Source organism: Callospermophilus lateralis, chromosome 14 (assembly GCF_048772815.1).
Source record: "Callospermophilus lateralis isolate mCalLat2 chromosome 14, mCalLat2.hap1, whole genome shotgun sequence".
NCBI lineage: Eukaryota > Metazoa > Chordata > Mammalia > Rodentia > Sciuridae > Callospermophilus > Callospermophilus lateralis.
The window spans coordinates 6004843-6022375 of NC_135318.1; the positions used below are offsets into that span (position 1 = coordinate 6004843).

The following is a 17533-nucleotide window of genomic DNA, read 5'->3' on the forward strand; positions in this document are numbered from 1 at the left end:
CCTTCTATAGCTCCTCTGGTAATCACCTTCAGTATATAAATCTGATTCTGTTACTTAAAATGATTCATTTATATAAAAATAGCCTACTTACCTTTTTTGGTTTTTTTAGTTTTGTTACTGGGGATTTAACCCAGGGACACTTTACCACTGAGCAACATCCCAGCCCTTTCATTTTTTTAAGACAGGGCCTCACTAAATTGCTGAGGCTGGCCTTGAACTTGCAATCCTCCTGCCTCAGCTTCCTGAGTCACTGGGATTACAGGTGTGTGTCACCATGCCTAGTTTTTTCCCCCCTCTTGTACTGGGGATTGAATCCAGGGGAGCTCCGCCACAAAGCTACATTTCCAGACCCTTTTTTGTTTTTGTTTTGGAGATAGGGTTTCCCTAAAATGCCCACGCTGAGATTACTAGTTAGGATTACAATGGGCCACTGTGGGCTGCATAAAAGGCCTACTTAATATAATCTTCAGCCCATACTAAAAGATCTAGGGTCAATTTTCACCTTTTATGTGTCAGAAGATTTTATGATAATCTGGGCCCAGTGTCACATGCCTGTAATCCCAGCAATTAGGAGGCTGAGCCAGGAGGATCCCAAGTTTGAAGTCAACCTCAGCAACTTAATGAGACCCTATCTCAAAAAAAAAAAAAAAAAAAAAAAAAGGGCTGGGGATGTCGCTCAGCAGCCAAGAACCTCTGGGTTCAATCCTTGATACCAAAAAAAAAAACAAAACAAAAAAACACACACACAATATGATAAATTTAAAAACATTGTTACAAAAAAATCACAGGCTTTTTGTAATACTTTAACAACAAAAAGTATAAAAAGAGGGAAAGCGCCTTTCCCCTTAGTCCCACACGGTTTAAGTAAGCAATTTGAGTGAGGTTTCTAAACTGTTCTGGATATGGGTCCCGCCCCACGTGCTCTCAGCCCTCTGAACTCTGGCTGGAACTGATTCCTAAAATGGCACTTTTGACCTCCGCTGCAGCTTAAGTCTGGGTGATTAGGACGAAGTCGGAACACCTCAAGACTCGGCAAGGGTTCTCCATCTGGCGCAGGCAGTGACCCCTGCCGCAGTGTCGCCACACTAGACGCGTTTAGGCCGACAGGTGTGAGGGTCCGCAATCAGCCTTTATTTTTAAAGCTCTCCAGAGGACACAAGCAGGAAGCCGCAGGCTTGTCGCGCAGCGCAGCACGCCAGCGTCCTCGGCCACTTGGGCACAAGGTAGGCGGGCTGCCGGTAGCTGCGCGCCGCCTCGCCCTGGGCACCTAGCTGTCCAATTCCCACGTCGCCGGGCCGAACGCTTCACACGCGCCCGAGCTGCCCTTAACGACGGTCGTGCAAGGGGCCCCTTTGGTTACCGCGCGATGCTCTGTGCCGCAGCGCGTCGGGGCTGGCGCCAAACTGCCGTCCTCTCGGGTTGTCTGGGGGAACTGCCAAGGGCGCCGCGGGAAGGCCTGTTTCCATCCCATCCGGACCCGGAAGATACGTGAGGCCGAACTTTCATAAAGGCGCAGAAATAGACCTCCCGGTGCTCGCCGCCAGAGCACCGCCTGGAAAATCGAGTGCCCACCCCCTCGAGCGCCACGCCCACCCCACGAGTGCCCCCTTCCGAGGGCCGCGCCCACGAGGGCCCGCCTCCCGAAGGCCACGCCCCTATGAGCGCCTCGCCCGCGAGCGCCAGCCTCCAAGCATCCCGCGGGATATCCGGCCTGGACTCGGCGTTCAGCGCGCAGTAGTGTGGCGGCTTGTGCAGGGATGTCTGGCGGGGGCTCTCTGCCTTGGCCTCGAGTGTTGCTTTTCGGGGACTCCATCACTCAGGTACCGCCGCCCCGATCGCCCCGGACGCTCCACGGGTCTCTCGAGCGGCGGCTCCTGAGGCCCTGCCTGGGCACGGGAGGGTCTAGGCCGGGCCGCGCGTGCGGGCTGCCTCGGGGGGACGGGCGGGCGGTAGTTGGTGGGTGGACCTTGAAAATGCCCTCAAGAGTAAAGCAGGAAGAGCTTTTCACCCGGGGCCGTTTCAGCTCCCATCCAGGGGAAGAACTTTTTCTTATAACGGGGCTTGAATTTTTAGACAGGGTCTTGCTTAGCTGCCAAGGCTGGCCTCAAATTTGCGATCCTCCTGCCACAGCTTCCGGAGTCGCTGGGATGACGGGGTGCGCCACCGCGCCCCGCAAGGAAAATTATTCTAAATACTTTATTTCGGAAAGATAGTAGGTTACGTTCCTGTAGCCCCCCCCCCCCCCCGCAACGTGCAGACATCTAAATCAGGCTTTTGTGTATATACACCATCAATGTTAGGATCAGGGCAGTAAGAACCTCTCAAGGACCTTGTGAATGTGTGTCATGGGAGTGTCCACCTGAGTTAGTCATTGAGAAAGCAGTGGCTGGTTCCCCGGCACAGCGGGGACCCGTTTCTTAGCTGCCCGCACAGGTGATTGCACCTCCTAGTACCTGCACTCCATCGTTCACCACTAGCCTTTTTTACTCCGACACAGGGTTGCACTAAGTTGTGGAGGCTGCCTTGAAAACTCGACTTCCTTCTCAGCCTCTGGAGTCACTGAGATTACAGGCGTGGCTCACCACACCTGAGTAGTACCTTTTTAGGTGACAAATTTCTCCAATATTAGGTCTCTAATAGGTGGCTGGCTTAAATCCGCTTTCCTAGAGTTCTGCCAGGTGAAGCTACAGTTGGCCCCAAGACGTCCTCCCCGAGTGAGGAAGGGCAGGAATTTAGGGAGTACACAACTAGAGGAGCTGCTGACCTAAGTTCCCATGCTTAATGCTCTGAGTTTACCGATTAGTAATGGGCTTCTCTTTCTTCAGTTTTCTTTTCAGCAGGGTGGATGGGGAGCATCATTGGCTGACAGACTGGTCAGGTGAGAATAGTTTCTAGATTAATACTGGCTATTTACTGATGGTAAATGTCATCTCAAAGTGAATAATACCACAAATTCTTTATTAATCTCTGCTTTCCTTTCTTAGTCAATGTATGGTTAGAGAAACAGAAAGGGCAGCCATGCAGGATTCATCAAAAAGCTTTGGCACCATGTGAAATCAAATGCGAAACCTGTGGAACCAAAAATTTTGACTGTTTGCCATCTAAAGAAAACTAGTCGTTTTTTCAGTTACAATGGGTATGATTTAAATTAGTGGAGGTGGATAGAAAAAAAAATCATTTTTTAAAAAAAAGTTGGATTCATTTTGAATGGAATGGTATACCGAACCCATATTCTTCAGGAACTAGAAAGCTCTATGGTGAGCAAGTGTTACCTCAAAGGGACGCTGGCCTGTTGAATGGCATGGGAGTCATCTCCATTCATTGCTGTGAGACCAGAAAAATTCAAGTGCACCCTCAAGGTAGGATAGATAGTAAAATGGTCAGGTAGTCAAGGTAATGGGCCCCAATTAAGGCTCTTTTCATTTATAACTCTTCATGAGAATAATCAGAAACATTCCAGCCAAACCTAGTCCCTGGAAAATGGAAGTGGAGGTGGGCCTTAATGGAGATGATAGGAAAATTCAAACTAAGGGCTAAGAGGGCACAGCCAATTAGGTAGTTTCCAGACAAACCAATAGCCTAGATATTTTTCCAGTACATGTTCAGCATAGATTTTGACTAATAGCATTAGAACTGTTCCAAGATCTGAAGAGCATAGATATTGAGTTCCCCCACCCAGCAACTATATAAGCCCCAGGCTAGTACATTAAAGTTGCAACCGTAGCGGGGTGTAGTGGTGCATGCTTGTAATCTCAGCAGCTCAGGAGGCTGAGGCCGGAGGATTTCGAGTTCAAAATCAGCCTCAACAAAAGCGAGGTGCTAAGCAAGTCAGACCCTGTCTGTAAATAAAATACAAAATAGGGCTGGGGATGTGGCTCCGTGGTAGAGTACACCTGATTCAATCCCCAGTACCAAAAAAGAAAAAAAAAAAAAGGCACCCCTTTTGGTTCCTTTTGTGCTACAGGAGCTCTGACTCTCTTCACTTGAATAAATCCTACTCTTATCTGAATTTCATTCTTCAAATTCATGAAACAAGAACCTGGAAAGGAGGTACTGGCAGGTGGCTGGGGTCTGCTGTAACACTATAGCAGCAGAGGCTTCTGTTTCATATCAAATGAGTTCTGAGGGACACATTCAGTGGTTATCTCTGCATGCTTGGGGGTGAATTTTTGTAGTAGGTTCCTATGTTTCAGCCATCTGCACAACCCTGAACTGTTCCTGATGTTTTAGTTTAACCTAATCTTATTAAGAAATGCCTTATTGTAACTATCCATCCGTACTGCCTCCATGGACACCAGTGAATTTTAAAATACAGAATTAAGTATACAGTCCTCAGCCCATAGTGACATCCATGAGTTTTTAAACAGGCTCTTTTAAACTCATCGCAAAAAGCATTTTAACAAAATTTAAATTTATTGGTACATTTTCATCAATTTTTAAACAATATCCAAGTTTTCTGAAACCCAAAATGCTGGAGTTAAACTCACCCTTTTCAGTTTTTAAAAGCTGCTGTTTCTTTTGAAGATGTGTGGTTGTCTACTGTCATTCATAAAGCACCTAATTTATTTTTCTGGAAAGCAGGTTTTTCTTCTCTTTCATAGCATTAAGGATTGAACCCAGGGCATTTTGACACCTGGGCCCTTTTAATTTTGAGGCAGGGTCTTGAAATTGCCCAAGCTATCTCTACCTGTGATCCTCCTGCTTCAGCATGTGTGCACAGTATAAAATGCAGTTTGTAGGACCTGCATGTTTTTGAAGGAGTCTAGTTAATTCTTATCCTTTTTCATCTTCATATGGATTTAAGTTCCTGTTATTATCTATGACTTTATATGCAAGTTTTTGATCTTCCTGTTTCTTTAGCCTTTTGAATAACTTAAGATACTGCTGACTTTTTTATTCAACCCAGAGAAATTCGGATATACTTCTTTTGGAAGAGAATCTTTTAACACTTTCAACCCTGGGCCTCACTGGTACTTTTGTCCTGGCCTTGACTCCCAAACGATCATATAATGATATTTATATATAAAATCTGGCTGCCAATTATTGAGCTCCTTATGTGTGTCAAAACATTTAATTTTCACTCAGCCTGGCAGATGAGAATTAGTCCCTGGCCAGTGCCTCCTTGTTAGTCAAGGATGGGAAAATCCAGGCACAGCTGCTAGGATTCCAGACCTCGTGGTTGTACTGCTATGACTCTGTCTTATGAAACTGTTTTGCCCTTCTTAAAAAGAATGTGTCCTGGGGAGAGGTTGCTGGGAATTGAACCTAGGGCTCTTGCATGCTAAGCATACATTCTATCACTAAGCTATACCCATAGCCCTGCCCTTTGTTTTTGAAATGCTACAGTGACTATATCATTGAATGAATGTAAGACATACCCACTTCGTTAAAATTCTAGAGAACTTCCATTTTAAAGTGTTGTGGCTGGATTCTAAATGGCTTGTTAGCTTCCTGGAATCTTTACAAATAAAAACATTTAGGCCCATTTACAAATAAATATGGCTGGGTTTTTTTTTGTTGTTGTTTTTGTTGTTGTTCCCAAGATGTACAAATGCTACTTGAGAGCTTTCAGAGTAGGTCCATGAAAATGAGACCCTTCCTGCTGCCTTCCTTGGGAGTCTGCCACCTGGCACTGCAGCCTTCTCTTACTGGTACTGCAATTTTTTCATTTGTTTTACATGTAAGAATTTGAACCATATACCAAAATGAACTCCAGTTTTCTAATCATAAAGTTGAAACTGCAGATTCATTTTATTTATATATATTTTTGGTACCAGGGATTGCACTCGGGAGCACTTGACCACTGAGCCACATACCCAGCCCTATTTTGTATTTTATTTAGAAACAGGGTCTCAGAGTTGCTTAGCACTCACAGTTGCGGAGGCTGGCTTTGAACTTGAGATTCTCCTGTCTCAGCCTCCCAGGCTGCTAAAATTACAGGTGTGTGCAACCGTGCCTGGCTCATTTTATTTTAAAATACAATTATCTATTTGACATAAATAATACTGGAAATTGAACCCAGGGGCACAATCCTCCTGCCTCCAGTATGCTGGGATTCCTGGTGTGCACCAATACCTCTAAAGACCTTTTTATTATGGACAGCTTTTAATCATCTACAGAAGCAAAGGATATAATTATCCCATCCATCCTTCCCACTATGAATTATTCTGATATTATTATTTACCAAAATTACTTTCTTTTATGATAGAGCCCCTGTCATGCGACTAATATCATTTAAGGAGTTCTAAAGTAGTGTGATCCTGAAGTGGGAGTTCCATCATGTCAGGGACACACTAGCCAAGGATGGATCTGGCATGTAAACCCCCGCAACCTGCTTCAAGAGCCATGGTTGTAGTGTGTGTGTGTGTGTGTGTGTGTGTGTGCCTGTGTCTGTGTGTCTGTGTCTGGTGTGGTGGTGGTGGTGTGGTGTTTTTTTTTTCTTCATTGTATCAAATTATTTTCAGCCCTTTTTATTATTTATTTTGAGACAGGTCTTGCTGAATTGCTGAGGCTGGCTTCAAGCTTGCAGTCCTCCTACTAAGATGCCCAAATTCTTGGGATCATAAGCATGTGTCTCCATACCTAGCTTGAGTCAAACTATTTTTAAGAAGGGGTTGGGGAGAGATGCCTGTTAATGAACTAGTTAAAAACTAATAATAAAATCATTTGAAACCAAAAGTCTAAAATATTTCAAACACCTCAAACAAAATCACTGAGTTTCAGTTTGTTAGTGATTTTCTAAGATACTGTACTTGGTCACGTTAATATCCATCTCTTGTGAACAGTTTTAAAGTTATTCTCTATACTACCATGAAAGTTTTCAGACTAAATCAGCCCCTTCAACATAATTTATCACCTCCCTCTTTGAGGAGTATGGTGATTTACCTGTGTCCCAGAACTGACTTAAGAGAGATCAGCATGTTTCAACCCTGTACTTGATTTTACTGAAGTGAAAGCTGGGCTGGGTCAAAGCCACGTGCTGGGATTAGAAGCCCAGCACACCCTTGCTAAAGTGGGCTACCAAGCAATTCTTTGCTCAGTTAAATCTTTTAACAATCTTTCATTTCAGAAGATGTGATGTTCTGAATCGTGGATTTTCAGGTTACAACACCAGATGGGCCAAAATTATTCTTCCAAGACTAATCAGGAAAGGGAACAATTTGGACAACCCAGTAGTAGTTACAATTTTCTTTGGCGCCAATGACAGTGCACTAAAAGGTAATGGCATTTTTGTTTTCCTAGTTAATTTTTAGTCATTTTAACATTAGAGCAAACTTGGATTTATATATTTTAAACTGTTTACTTACATTCCAAAAGAGAAAGTTTCACCAAACATATGCATTCCTTGAATTTGTTTACGTGGATTTCTTCTGGCTCTGTTGTGGGTGGTTTTTATTCCCATCCCTCCATTGTTGGCAGACTTAAACTGCAGCACTTTGTTTCTGGAGTCCATTAGTGTTATGCTGTATTTCCAGTGTTTCTCTTTTTGTGCGTGTTTTTATTTATATATAAGCAGAAAGCATTACAATTCTTATTACATATATAGAGCACATGTCTCTGGTTGTTACATAGTATATTCATACCAATTCTCTCTTTAGTGGGTACAGTTGGCAACAGGGCTCAAGATACACCCCTGCAATTTGCATTTCACTAGTGAGAAAGGATGTAAGAAATTTGAGGAAAATAAAGTAAATATTCCCTTTGCATTTTATATTGAATCAAAATCTTAAAAGAAATTTTAATGGTGAATTTTAAGCATATGTAGAATAAGGATAAATACTTTCTAAGCACACACACAACTGAGGAAATTGCAAAGGAAAAAACAGTTTATTAAATTTTGACATAGCTTATGTTGGAGCTGGGGTGTAGGTTAGTGTAGAGTGCTTGCCTAGCATCACAAAGTCCTGGGTTCCATCCCCCAGGGTCTCTGACTTGCTTAGCACCTTGCTTTTGCTAAGACTGGCTTGAACTCACGATTCTCCTGTCTCAGCCTCCTGAGCTCTGGAATTACAGGCATGCACCACTGTGCCTGGGTTACATTTTAATTCTTTAAGGAGGAAACCTTAACAGTTCCCCAGTGACTTCAAGAATTGTATGCAGGCCATGAAAGTGGTTTCATTTTAATCATTGCCACTTTGAGCCAAAAAATTTGTCCTTTATGAACAGATGAGAATCCCAAGCAGCACATTCCCCTGGAAGAGTATGTTGCAAACTTAAAAAGCATGGTGCAGTACCTGAAATCAGTGGATGTCCCTGAGCATCGAGTCATACTCATCACGCCACCTCCACTTTGTGAAACAGCCTGGGAAAAGGAGTGCATCATGCAAGGTAAGCCAGCCATGCTTAGAGGCATCAAACCTGGACAAGAACACTCAAAAGACATGGGGAGGGCAGTACTTCCTGCTTGTGGGCCCTGTATTAGTCTGTTTTCAGTCAACTTCCATTATGTCTTACCAACAACTTTGACAGAAAGGGCTTCTGGCTTTGGGTAAGTCAGGAAGGAACCACTGGCCTGGACTTTATAGTTGCCACTCCATCATACATGAAGTCCATTGAGAGTGTGCAGAGAGCCTGGGTGCATGCCTTGGAACTGGCAGGTTAGCTGCAGTGCTTTGAGAGATGCTGAGTCCAAGGGCTAGATATATATCCTGGGCACCTACTCAACATTTGTGGTGTTTTTCATGACTTCTTGGTATCAGGATGTTCTTGAAGCTGCTAGCTTTGCCCATCTCCTCATTAGGGGCCATGAGAGATGGCCCTTTCCACTCTGCCAAAAGAATACTCATCCCTTTTTTTCTATTCTTCATCATTTGAAAGAAAAAATATAATGGTATAAGATCTCTTTTGTGTAAAAATGTTTCTTCTATGTAAAGATGCTGTTTTATCATGTTTACACATATTTGGTTGAAAAGGTGCATTGTGGAATTTTTGTAAGCTGCCTTAAACTCAGAGAACAGGTTATCCTAGAACAGGTTAAAAGAGGTGAAACACAGGTGATCTGTCAATACCTGGGAAGAGTTTATTCTTTCCTTCTCAGACAGGAACCCAGGCCAGCATAGGTATAGGTACTCCTTTATCTCCACCTCCATTTGCCCATTTGCTCCTGTTATAATCGCACATCTCCACCAGCTCTCACTGTCCTGCCCATACCCCTAGTTCTGCTGTGGCAGCCTCCTGAGCTTCTCACTGGCTTTAGCTCTAGCTCCACTCTCCTCTGATGGGGAAAGGATGAAGCAGCATGACATAGTCAAATATGCTCAGGCAGCCATGTAGAGTAGCACACACCTCCCACTTATGCAGGAGGCTGAGGCCAGTCTAATCAACTTGGTAGGATTCTGTCTCAAAACTTTGTAAACAAAGTTTTAAAAAGGAACCTGATGTGGGGCTGGGGATATAGCTCAGTTGGTAGAGTATTTGCCTCGCATGCACAAGGCCCTGGGTTCAGTCCCCACAAAAATAAATAAAAACATGATGGGGCTGGGGAGTAAGCTCAATGGGGTTTGAACCCAGGAATGCTCTACCACTGAGCTACATTACTAGCCTTTTTTTTTTTTTTTTTTTCATTTTTGGGTGCTGGTGATCAAACCCGGGGCTTTGTGAATGCCATACAATCTTCAATATCAAGAAGGCAGGGGTAGAGCACATATACTCTGCAAGAATCTAGCCTTTCAATGATCTTGCTGTTCCTATGATCAGATGGGCATTATCAACATAGCAGGAAAACTTGAGCATGGTTAAGCAAGTTGTTTAGTCACACAGCTACGTATATAAGGCAATTAATAGGCAATTGTCAGGACTGTCCAGTTCTCAAAGGACAACTTTTTCCACTGTATTGCAGTGGCTTTTCCTTATCTGGGTCTCAGCACTGCATCTTCCATGGTCTTTTCTTTCTGGTGTGGTCCAAGCCCAGGTCACCTCTGCCTTGCTCTCTAGCCCAGCAGCCCCAGCTCCCTGGGCCTTTCCTTCCTCTGCACCTCTGTTCAAGTCAAGTCTTGTAGAATATCCTCTTCATCTTTTCAGAAGGCTGTGGTTATCAGTAACAGCTCCCTCTTTTCCCACTGAACTTTGTCCTCTGCTGTGTAGAGCACTCCGTGAGAGTAGCCTGTGAGACCCATCATTGGGATAACCAGACTCTGAGAGGGGCTATCATTGATGGAATTTAGAAACCACCGGGGTCCTCACAACCTGCACAAGGACCAGCACGTGTGTTCAGTCACCTCATGGATTTCCTCTCTCCAATAGGTTGGAAAATAAATCGCTTGAACTCCGTTGTTGGTGAATATGCCAGTGCGTGTTTACAAGTGGCCCAAGACTGTGGGACTGATGTTCTTGACCTGTGGACCATGATGCAGAAAGACAATGAGGTATAGTGACTTTGCTCAGTCCTTCCAGGATGAGTGGGATCACAAAGAAGCCAGCCAGCCTGTCCTTTCAGCAAAAAGGATAGCTTGGAGAAAGGAAGGAGCTGCATGAATTTACCTGGTTCCTCAACTAGGAGTTACTATTTAGTGACATAGAAAGTTAAGACTTATTATTAATAAGTAAAACAGTGAATTCAAGCAGCTTATGGTATTCGCTATACCATTCACAGCTTAAGACATGTAGTTCTAATTAAATTATTTTGTTTTAAAATAATGAGACCCCATTTACAAGTATAAAAGATAAAAAGCTAGTCCTCAGAATGGTACAGGAACACAGCTGGACAGTTTCTTATAGTTACATATATACTACCAGAGGACCCAGCCCTCCAATCCTGAATGTACCCGAAAAATGAAAACCATGTCCCCAGAAACCTAGCATGTAACTGTTCATAGCAGCATAATGCATAATTGCTGGAAGCTGGAATCAACCTATGTGTCCTTCAAGAGTGAGACGGTAAACTGGTTAAGCCAGTGCAGAGGTAGGAAGTGCAGCAACCAGGATGAAGCCCAGAGGCATTTCACTGAAGGAAAGAAGCAAGATTTGAAAGGTTACACCTGTGATTCCATCTATGTGACATTTAGAAAGTTAATATTGTAGTGACACAACACATAGCCAGAGGTTAGGCGGGGAGCCTATGACAAAACTGAGGTCCTACATAGATCCCAATGAGTGGCATAGGAGAGGCACAGTCAGACACAGGGCTTTTTTCCTCTTTAGTTTTGTACTAACTATTTGTGCTACAGGGCACTTAAAAAGGCCATTTCTTTGCTCTGCTGAGACCTAGAGAAAACGATGACTGTGACAAGGACTGTGGCATTTGGAGTATCAGAGGAAAAGGATCCAGGGCATAGGAAGTTCTTTGATCAAAAAAACTCAGCCTGACTCAGTTTACACTCTTCATAGCCATTAGTTTGGCCATCTGGACAAAAGAAGATAGAAAGGAAACAGCCAAGAACTTACCAAACCAGATGCCAATTTTTTCCTTCCCACTTAAATTCATACCAGTCCTTCAAAAGACCTGGTGGTTTCTAACATTTACACACTTATTTTGTATATATAATGGGGACAATGGTAACCAGTAAGAGCCATACCAACATGTGGACAGTGAGCATTGCCAGTCATCTTTGGAGGTTCTCAGAGCCCAGCCCTGTACTTGAGTACATCACTGCCCCCCTGGCCTCCAGGCTGCTAATCCTGGACTGGATTTGAGTCTATTTGAGAGTCTTCTGGGCGCTCAGATTAGGCGAGGCCTTGGCTGCTTGAGTGCTAAAGGGTCAACATCCAGAATTGTTTTAGCCTAAGAATCCAACGTGGTGTTTGCAAAAAGTTGTGCTATAGAGAAAGACATCTTACTTACATTTTGGGGGTACTGGTAGATTGAACCCAGGGAACTCCACCAGTGGGCTATATCCCCAGCTCTTTTTACTTTATATGAGGCAGGGTCTCCCCATATTACCCAGATTGGCTTCAAACTTAATGATCTTCCTGTCTCAGCTCCAGAGTAGCTGGTGGGTACCTCTGCACCTGACTGGAAAGGACATTTTAAAACACTTGGTTAGTTATGCTAACGAGTCATTTTAACACACCAGGATCCTAGAATGGAGGAAGCATCAATCATCCAGAAGAGGATACTGAGGTTTAGGGAGAAGCACTGCTGGAGTCTATGATCTTGGTCTGTGAAAGCCATATAGCTTTTTCCATGCAATTCTAAAGTGGACTGGGCAAGAGCCCTTGCCTGGCCAAGAGTTTTCTGTAAGGGAGAAATGGCTCTGAGGGTGGCTATTAAGGGGAGTGGCAGTAAAACAGGAGTCATAGCCCAATAATTCTTGTTCTCATTTGGATTGTCATTCCCCGAAAATCTTGCCTAAGAGTCACATGAAACTGACTTACTAGGACCCCAAGGTATTTTTTAAATTTTCCTGGTACTAGGGATTAAACTCAGAGCCCTGAGTGTGCTAGGCAGGTGCTCTGCTACTAAGCTACATCCCCAACCAGACTCCCTGAGCTTTCTTAATAACAGGTTTTTCATTTTTGTTATTTACATTAAAGAATCATTCACTCATTAAGCTCTTTCAGCTGATAACCACTTTAGAGTGAAGGCCTATAGTGCTGTCCCAATTCAGGCACATAGTGGTAATGAATTTTATGAAGCTCAGGTCTAATATAGAGAGCACCAGCACATATCTCACATTTATGCTGCTGCTGTGGTCTGAGACAATTCAGGTCAAATGCCTGAAACAAAGGGCTGGTGAGTTCTGACTCAGGCCCATACTGGGAGGAAAACACACACTGGCAATGAGAAAAACTATACAGCTTTACTGTGACTTCTCTTTACAGGATTTCTCATCCTACTTATCCTCTGACGGACTACATCTGTCACCAAAGGGAAATGAATTTTTGTTTTTACACCTCTGGACTCTGATAGAGAAGAAGGTCTCTTCTCTGCCTTTGCTGCTTCCTTACTGGAAGGATGTAGCAGAAGCACAACCTGAACTAAGTCTACTGGGAGATGGAGACCATTAGTCAATTCTAGGAAATGCAAGTTTGGTTGTTAATTTATAGATTGAAGTTGGTTATTATAACATATAGATTCCAAGGCAATTGAATGCAGAGTATTTTTTTTCTCAAGCTTAAAATTCTTCCTCACTATGCTGGACCAAAACACCAATTTTTGCCACTGATGTTTATAATAAAACTTGAGATTCTTCAGGGAAGCTTTGTAGTTGAGCACATTCTGTTTGATAAATATTTATTGACTGGTGCAAGTATCATCAGTGCCATCCTGAGCAGTTTGTTAATCCTATACATGGCAAAAAAAAAAAAAAAAAAAGGAAACACAATTTTTGTTTTAAAAAGCCACAATTTTATGAAAAAAAAAGTTTTCTTACATTCTGCTAAGAACCGTTTCACTCATACATACACCCACTCACCTTGTATCAAATTATGAAAGTGGAACTAAAATATAAGACTATCCTGACAAGTTAAAAGATAGCAAATACCATAAGGTACAAATTCAAGTATTAGTGTAACAAATAACATTAAGTAACACATGTCCTTACAGGAGAAGAAAGCATGATTTGTCACAAGTTTGGTTAACTGCCCTCAAAATTTACAAGTCATCTTGGTTAAAATGTGTTGGCTGGTAAGCACATTTTAGTTCACAGGAGAAAAGAAGTAATTTTATGGAGATCAGAATTCAGGCTATGATTTTTTTTTTTTTTTTTTAATCCTTCACATGGTAACAACAGACCATCCAGAATCCTAGAGCACTTGGCAAGAAGTCATGTGACCATCTACTTGTGGGTAATTAAAAAGGGTTTCTGAAGTATCAGGTCTGGTAGGGCCAGACCCCTGCCCCAGGACAGGCAGTGTTCCCTTTCCTGGCTTGTCACATCTCAGCATATTCAAAACAACCTGTTCTTTGGTTAAAAGTATCTCATTTACCCTCTTGTCCACTAACTTAACAATAGGCAACTGTGTTTTTTTGGATCATATTTTGTAGTACTATGGATAAAGAATTTTTAAACGCATAGTAAACAATATTAGGGATATATGAAGATACTTATAAAACACAGAAAAGCAACCCAGCAAATCGGAGACCTGAGAAATTAACAGGCTATCTACATATTTAACTATTGTAAACTTCACTATAAACTAGGTTGTTTAAATTCTAGAAAGTACTAGCCATAGAAAAGGCCCTATTCACCCAAATTATTTGTAAGTTTAGATGTAGCTTTCTCCCTGCTGTGAAAAGATCTGGGTAATACCTAGAAACACCCACATTTTGGCAATAACAGATTATCTCATTCCTTTGCCTTTACTTGAAAAAAAAAAAAAATTATTCCAGTTGTCCTCTCAAATAACTGCTAAGTGTCTCATAGGGTCATTACAGTATACAAAAGATAAAAACTGATCATCTCCCTAATCAGTGCTGTTATCAGTATAAAGGTTAATTTACAATAACCTAACCCAGCTGTATTTTCTGCTTTTGCACCACCAGGTCAAAGGCTGTTTTGAAGCTCAAAAACACTAAAACCTGAAAGTCTGAAAATAAGCCAGATTCACCTGACCTCTTCAAAGGAAGAGGGTCTAACTAGACAGCACTGCTTATGTGAAGGAAGCTCAAACACATGGCTAGCATTTGCTGTTGAGTCATTTCCTTATTCCTCCCAGTTCTTCACAAGATATATGCCGTGTTTCTAGGCCAAATTTATAAAAATATTTGCACATGTAATCACTTAGGACATGACCCCTCACTAGCACTCAGTTTCTTTGCTGTCCACACGGTTCTGACGCTGCAGTTTAAAGGAAGCAGCCTTTTCACTTCTGGTGACTGGATGGTCCGTGAGATCCTCAAAGGACTTGGCAGCTGTGCCACTGTTAGGGAAGGGGTCCTTTTCAAAGCCATCCTCATCCATATGTGAGTCTGTGCTGGGGTCTTCTTGGATGGTGTCCATTCTCTGGTGGTCCAGTTTTGGAGCAGCAGACACTGGTGGCATCACAGGGGTAGGCTGTAGGGGCTGCAGGCGGCCTGGAGTCTGGGGTGCAGGAAAGGGCTTGATAATTCGAACTGAGGCCGAATCCATGCTGCTTAGCATCTCAACATTCTGGAAAGATGTGGGTTTTAATTGATGGGAATAAAAGATCAAAGGTTCTTAAGCTCCAACCTTACCTATCAAGTGGCCCAGTACCATGATCCTTTGTGCTAAAGCAAAGTGCCAGAAATCCTGAGGTGTTCTCAACCCGAGAAGTTCAGAACACCTTTCAGATATCCTGACAACTTGGTATTTAGGCATCCAAAAGAGAACTCAATTATAAAGATCTATGACAGGAAAAGATCTGAAAACAACTCAGTGCTGAACAGCTAAAGCACTCCAAACGGCTGTAGGGAAGGGGAGCCCAGGGCTCCCCTCTAAATATCTATCCACCCAACTAATAAGTACATCACTGCTATCAGGAGAGTTCACATGCAACCTAGATCCTTTTAGCCAAAAGGGCTGAGCTGTAAATGTAGAGACTCTTGCTGGGTGTCAACTGAAGATCTTTGCCTAATAGGATCTCAAAATGTAACCAAAAATTATTCTTTATTTTCATGTGGTATACTTACACTGGGGTTAAACAGAGACAGCGATTCATATTGCTTATCCAATTTCTTATCCTAGAAAAAAAGGAACAGTAAGAAAAAACAATTCCTACACACCCACACCTCAGTGGATACATATTCTTTCCTCCTAAGATTAAATGAGGAACTCAGAAACTGAACCATAATGTGGCAGCATGGGAGTGGAGTATGGCTCCGTGGTGGGGCACTTGCCTAACAAACATGCAGCCCTGGGTTCCATTCCTCCACCTGGCATAAAAGTGTCACAGGGTGCACTAAATGAGAACATGTTTCTTGCATAAGCTTTACAGTTCTACCAGGAGACTAGAAATGTTTACTCTGCATAAATATTGGTATTAGCATGGAAAGGCAGGGTTTAAGTGCTGCTTTTTTGAGAGAACTCTCACCCTGTAAGTAGATACGACGGGAATCTTGAGGACAAAGTCAAAAGGCTGATGCACCAGTATTGGCTGCAAGGGCAGCAGGCAGGAGGCAGGAGACCAAGATGGCAATGCTGCCTTCTCAGCACTGGCCCCACCCACAGCCTCACACTCTTCGAAGCTGTATCCACAGAAACCAAATTATTGGAGGAGCTGGGCCTCAATCCTTATATTTCTACAGAAGACTAAATACAAAGCCATCTGCTCTCTCTTCTTGTTCTTATGTGTGGCTGAAACGTAACAAGTGACTGACAAAGGCAAGGCAGCACCAAAAATCAGGGTCTCAGCTCAGATCTACTGCCATGATGGTTTTCTGTGGCTAGAAACAAGCCATCATCTACCAACCCACAAGTCACAGAATCTGTTCTGAAATCAAGAGTAGCTGTGTGGTCCTTAGTACAACTTCCACTGTAAATAAAACAGGTTTAACTCCAGTAAAAGCAATCGTGAAGGACACAGCTCTTCACCACCTCAAGAAAGCCCTGCTGTAGCAGAAATGCTCCCCAGAGAGTTTGCTCCTATACCATACCATCATGCTCTCCGCCCTAAGGAAGAGCTGTTCAGTGAGGTACCTGCTAAGTCTGAGAACCCAGTAGGAATGAAAAGCACCTTTGCCATGTGAGCTAGCTATGCTAGAACTCTTCCAGCTCACAGGAGCAGAGTGAGCATGAGTCAGAGTAAGTCTGGAAGTCTGAGTCTGACTTCCTCATCTCTATAGCACACAGCCCCCATTCCCCATAGATGCAAGGTGAATGAGTTTGTAAAGAAAAGTTTGAAAAAAGGCTCAAATTTATAAAGTACCTAGAATTCCTTAAGCAAAGCCCAAATTAACTTCTAACCATTAACTCATTTTGAGCAAGAAGAGAAAAGAATGCTCCTTCTTACTTAGTTGGAAAATGTAAATACCCTATACAATGCTAGGAATCTATATGGATACTATGTGAGGAACAGCTTTAAAATGCTGATGTTTGATTTTTAATGTTAATAACCTGAAAATTCTCCTGTATAAAAAGCTTTGCTCAAAGGTCCCAGGCAAATCCAATTAAATGAGTCTGCATGTAAAAGTGTAAAATACCTAAGAAATTACTTATGAAAGTAAAACACCCAAACAAAATAAAAGACCATCAGCTAAGATGTCTATATGATAGGCTCTCCTAAGAAAACATCAAAAAATGTCATTAGAAACATCAGGACAGACTTTGCTAAGAACAAGTTTTCTTTTCCAAAAGTTACATGTTACATGGAATTGCTCAACATTTTAATAAAAAGCTTGGTTACTTAAAAATTGGTGACTTACCACACAATGAACAAGAATGCTGAAAGGAATCCAAAATATCAAGGAGAAAACCAGGACAGATCCTACGATGTTGTCTGCTAAAAACTTCCCTGTGAACAATTCCAAACATGAATGTCTTGACCAAGAACTTTACAAATCACAAGGGAATTCTCTTACACTATTGTGGCTGGACACCACTACCCACCCCATACTGAGAGAAACGAACATCTTGCTCCTGCATTAGACTCAACCATTTCCACACCACATGCTATTAGAGAAACAACCCTGGCACCC

General features: G+C 42.7%; 2 protein-coding genes across 6 annotated transcripts in view; one reads left to right on the forward strand and one right to left on the reverse strand.

Annotated features, from left to right (window-relative positions):
• The first annotated feature begins 1656 nt into the window (after positions 1-1656).
• On the forward strand, positions 1657-17350 carry Iah1 (isoamyl acetate hydrolyzing esterase 1 (putative)). 4 transcript variants are annotated; one of them, XM_076833649.2, is made up of 6 exons: positions 1679-1820; positions 2826-2878; positions 7070-7218; positions 8167-8328; positions 10243-10364; positions 12760-17350. In XM_076833649.2, exons 1-6 carry the CDS (start codon positions 1758-1760, stop codon positions 12943-12945), a joined length of 735 nt encoding a protein of 244 aa, XP_076689764.1. In that variant the 5' UTR covers positions 1679-1757; the 3' UTR covers positions 12946-17350. The 4 variants fall into 4 exon arrangements, with proteins under 4 accessions (XP_076689767.1, XP_076689764.1, XP_076689765.1 ...); XM_076833650.2 differs by having other exon boundaries at positions 7073-7218; XM_076833652.2 differs by lacking the exon at positions 2826-2878 and having other exon boundaries at positions 1657-1820; positions 7073-7218.
• Positions 13109-17533, reverse strand: part of Adam17 (ADAM metallopeptidase domain 17) — a 56803-nt gene continuing 52378 nt past the window's right edge. Inside the window, exons 17-19 of one of the 2 annotated variants that reach the window (XM_076833646.2) lie at positions 17261-17349; positions 15530-15580; positions 13109-15029 (exon numbers count right to left, since the gene is read on the reverse strand). In XM_076833646.2, the coding sequence (XP_076689761.1) occupies positions 14679-15029; positions 15530-15580; positions 17261-17349 (491 nt within the window). In that variant the 3' untranslated portion in view covers positions 13109-14678. The remainder of the gene's footprint in view (positions 15030-15529; positions 15581-17260; positions 17350-17533) is intronic. The other variant, XM_076833647.2, reaches the window with a different exon arrangement.

Bases quoted from the DNA above. Each gene is read 5' to 3' on its own strand.
- Iah1 (XM_076833649.2), top strand. From the start codon at position 1,758: ATGTCTGGCGGGGGCTCTCTGCCTTGGCCTCGAGTGTTGCTTTTCGGG. The intron at 2,879-7,069 runs GTGAGAATAGTT...CTTTCATTTCAG, and splicing joins TTGGCTGACAGACTGGTCAG to AAGATGTGATGTTCTGAATC. The intron at 8,329-10,242 runs GTAAGCCAGCCA...TCTCTCCAATAG, and splicing joins AAAGGAGTGCATCATGCAAG to GTTGGAAAATAAATCGCTTG.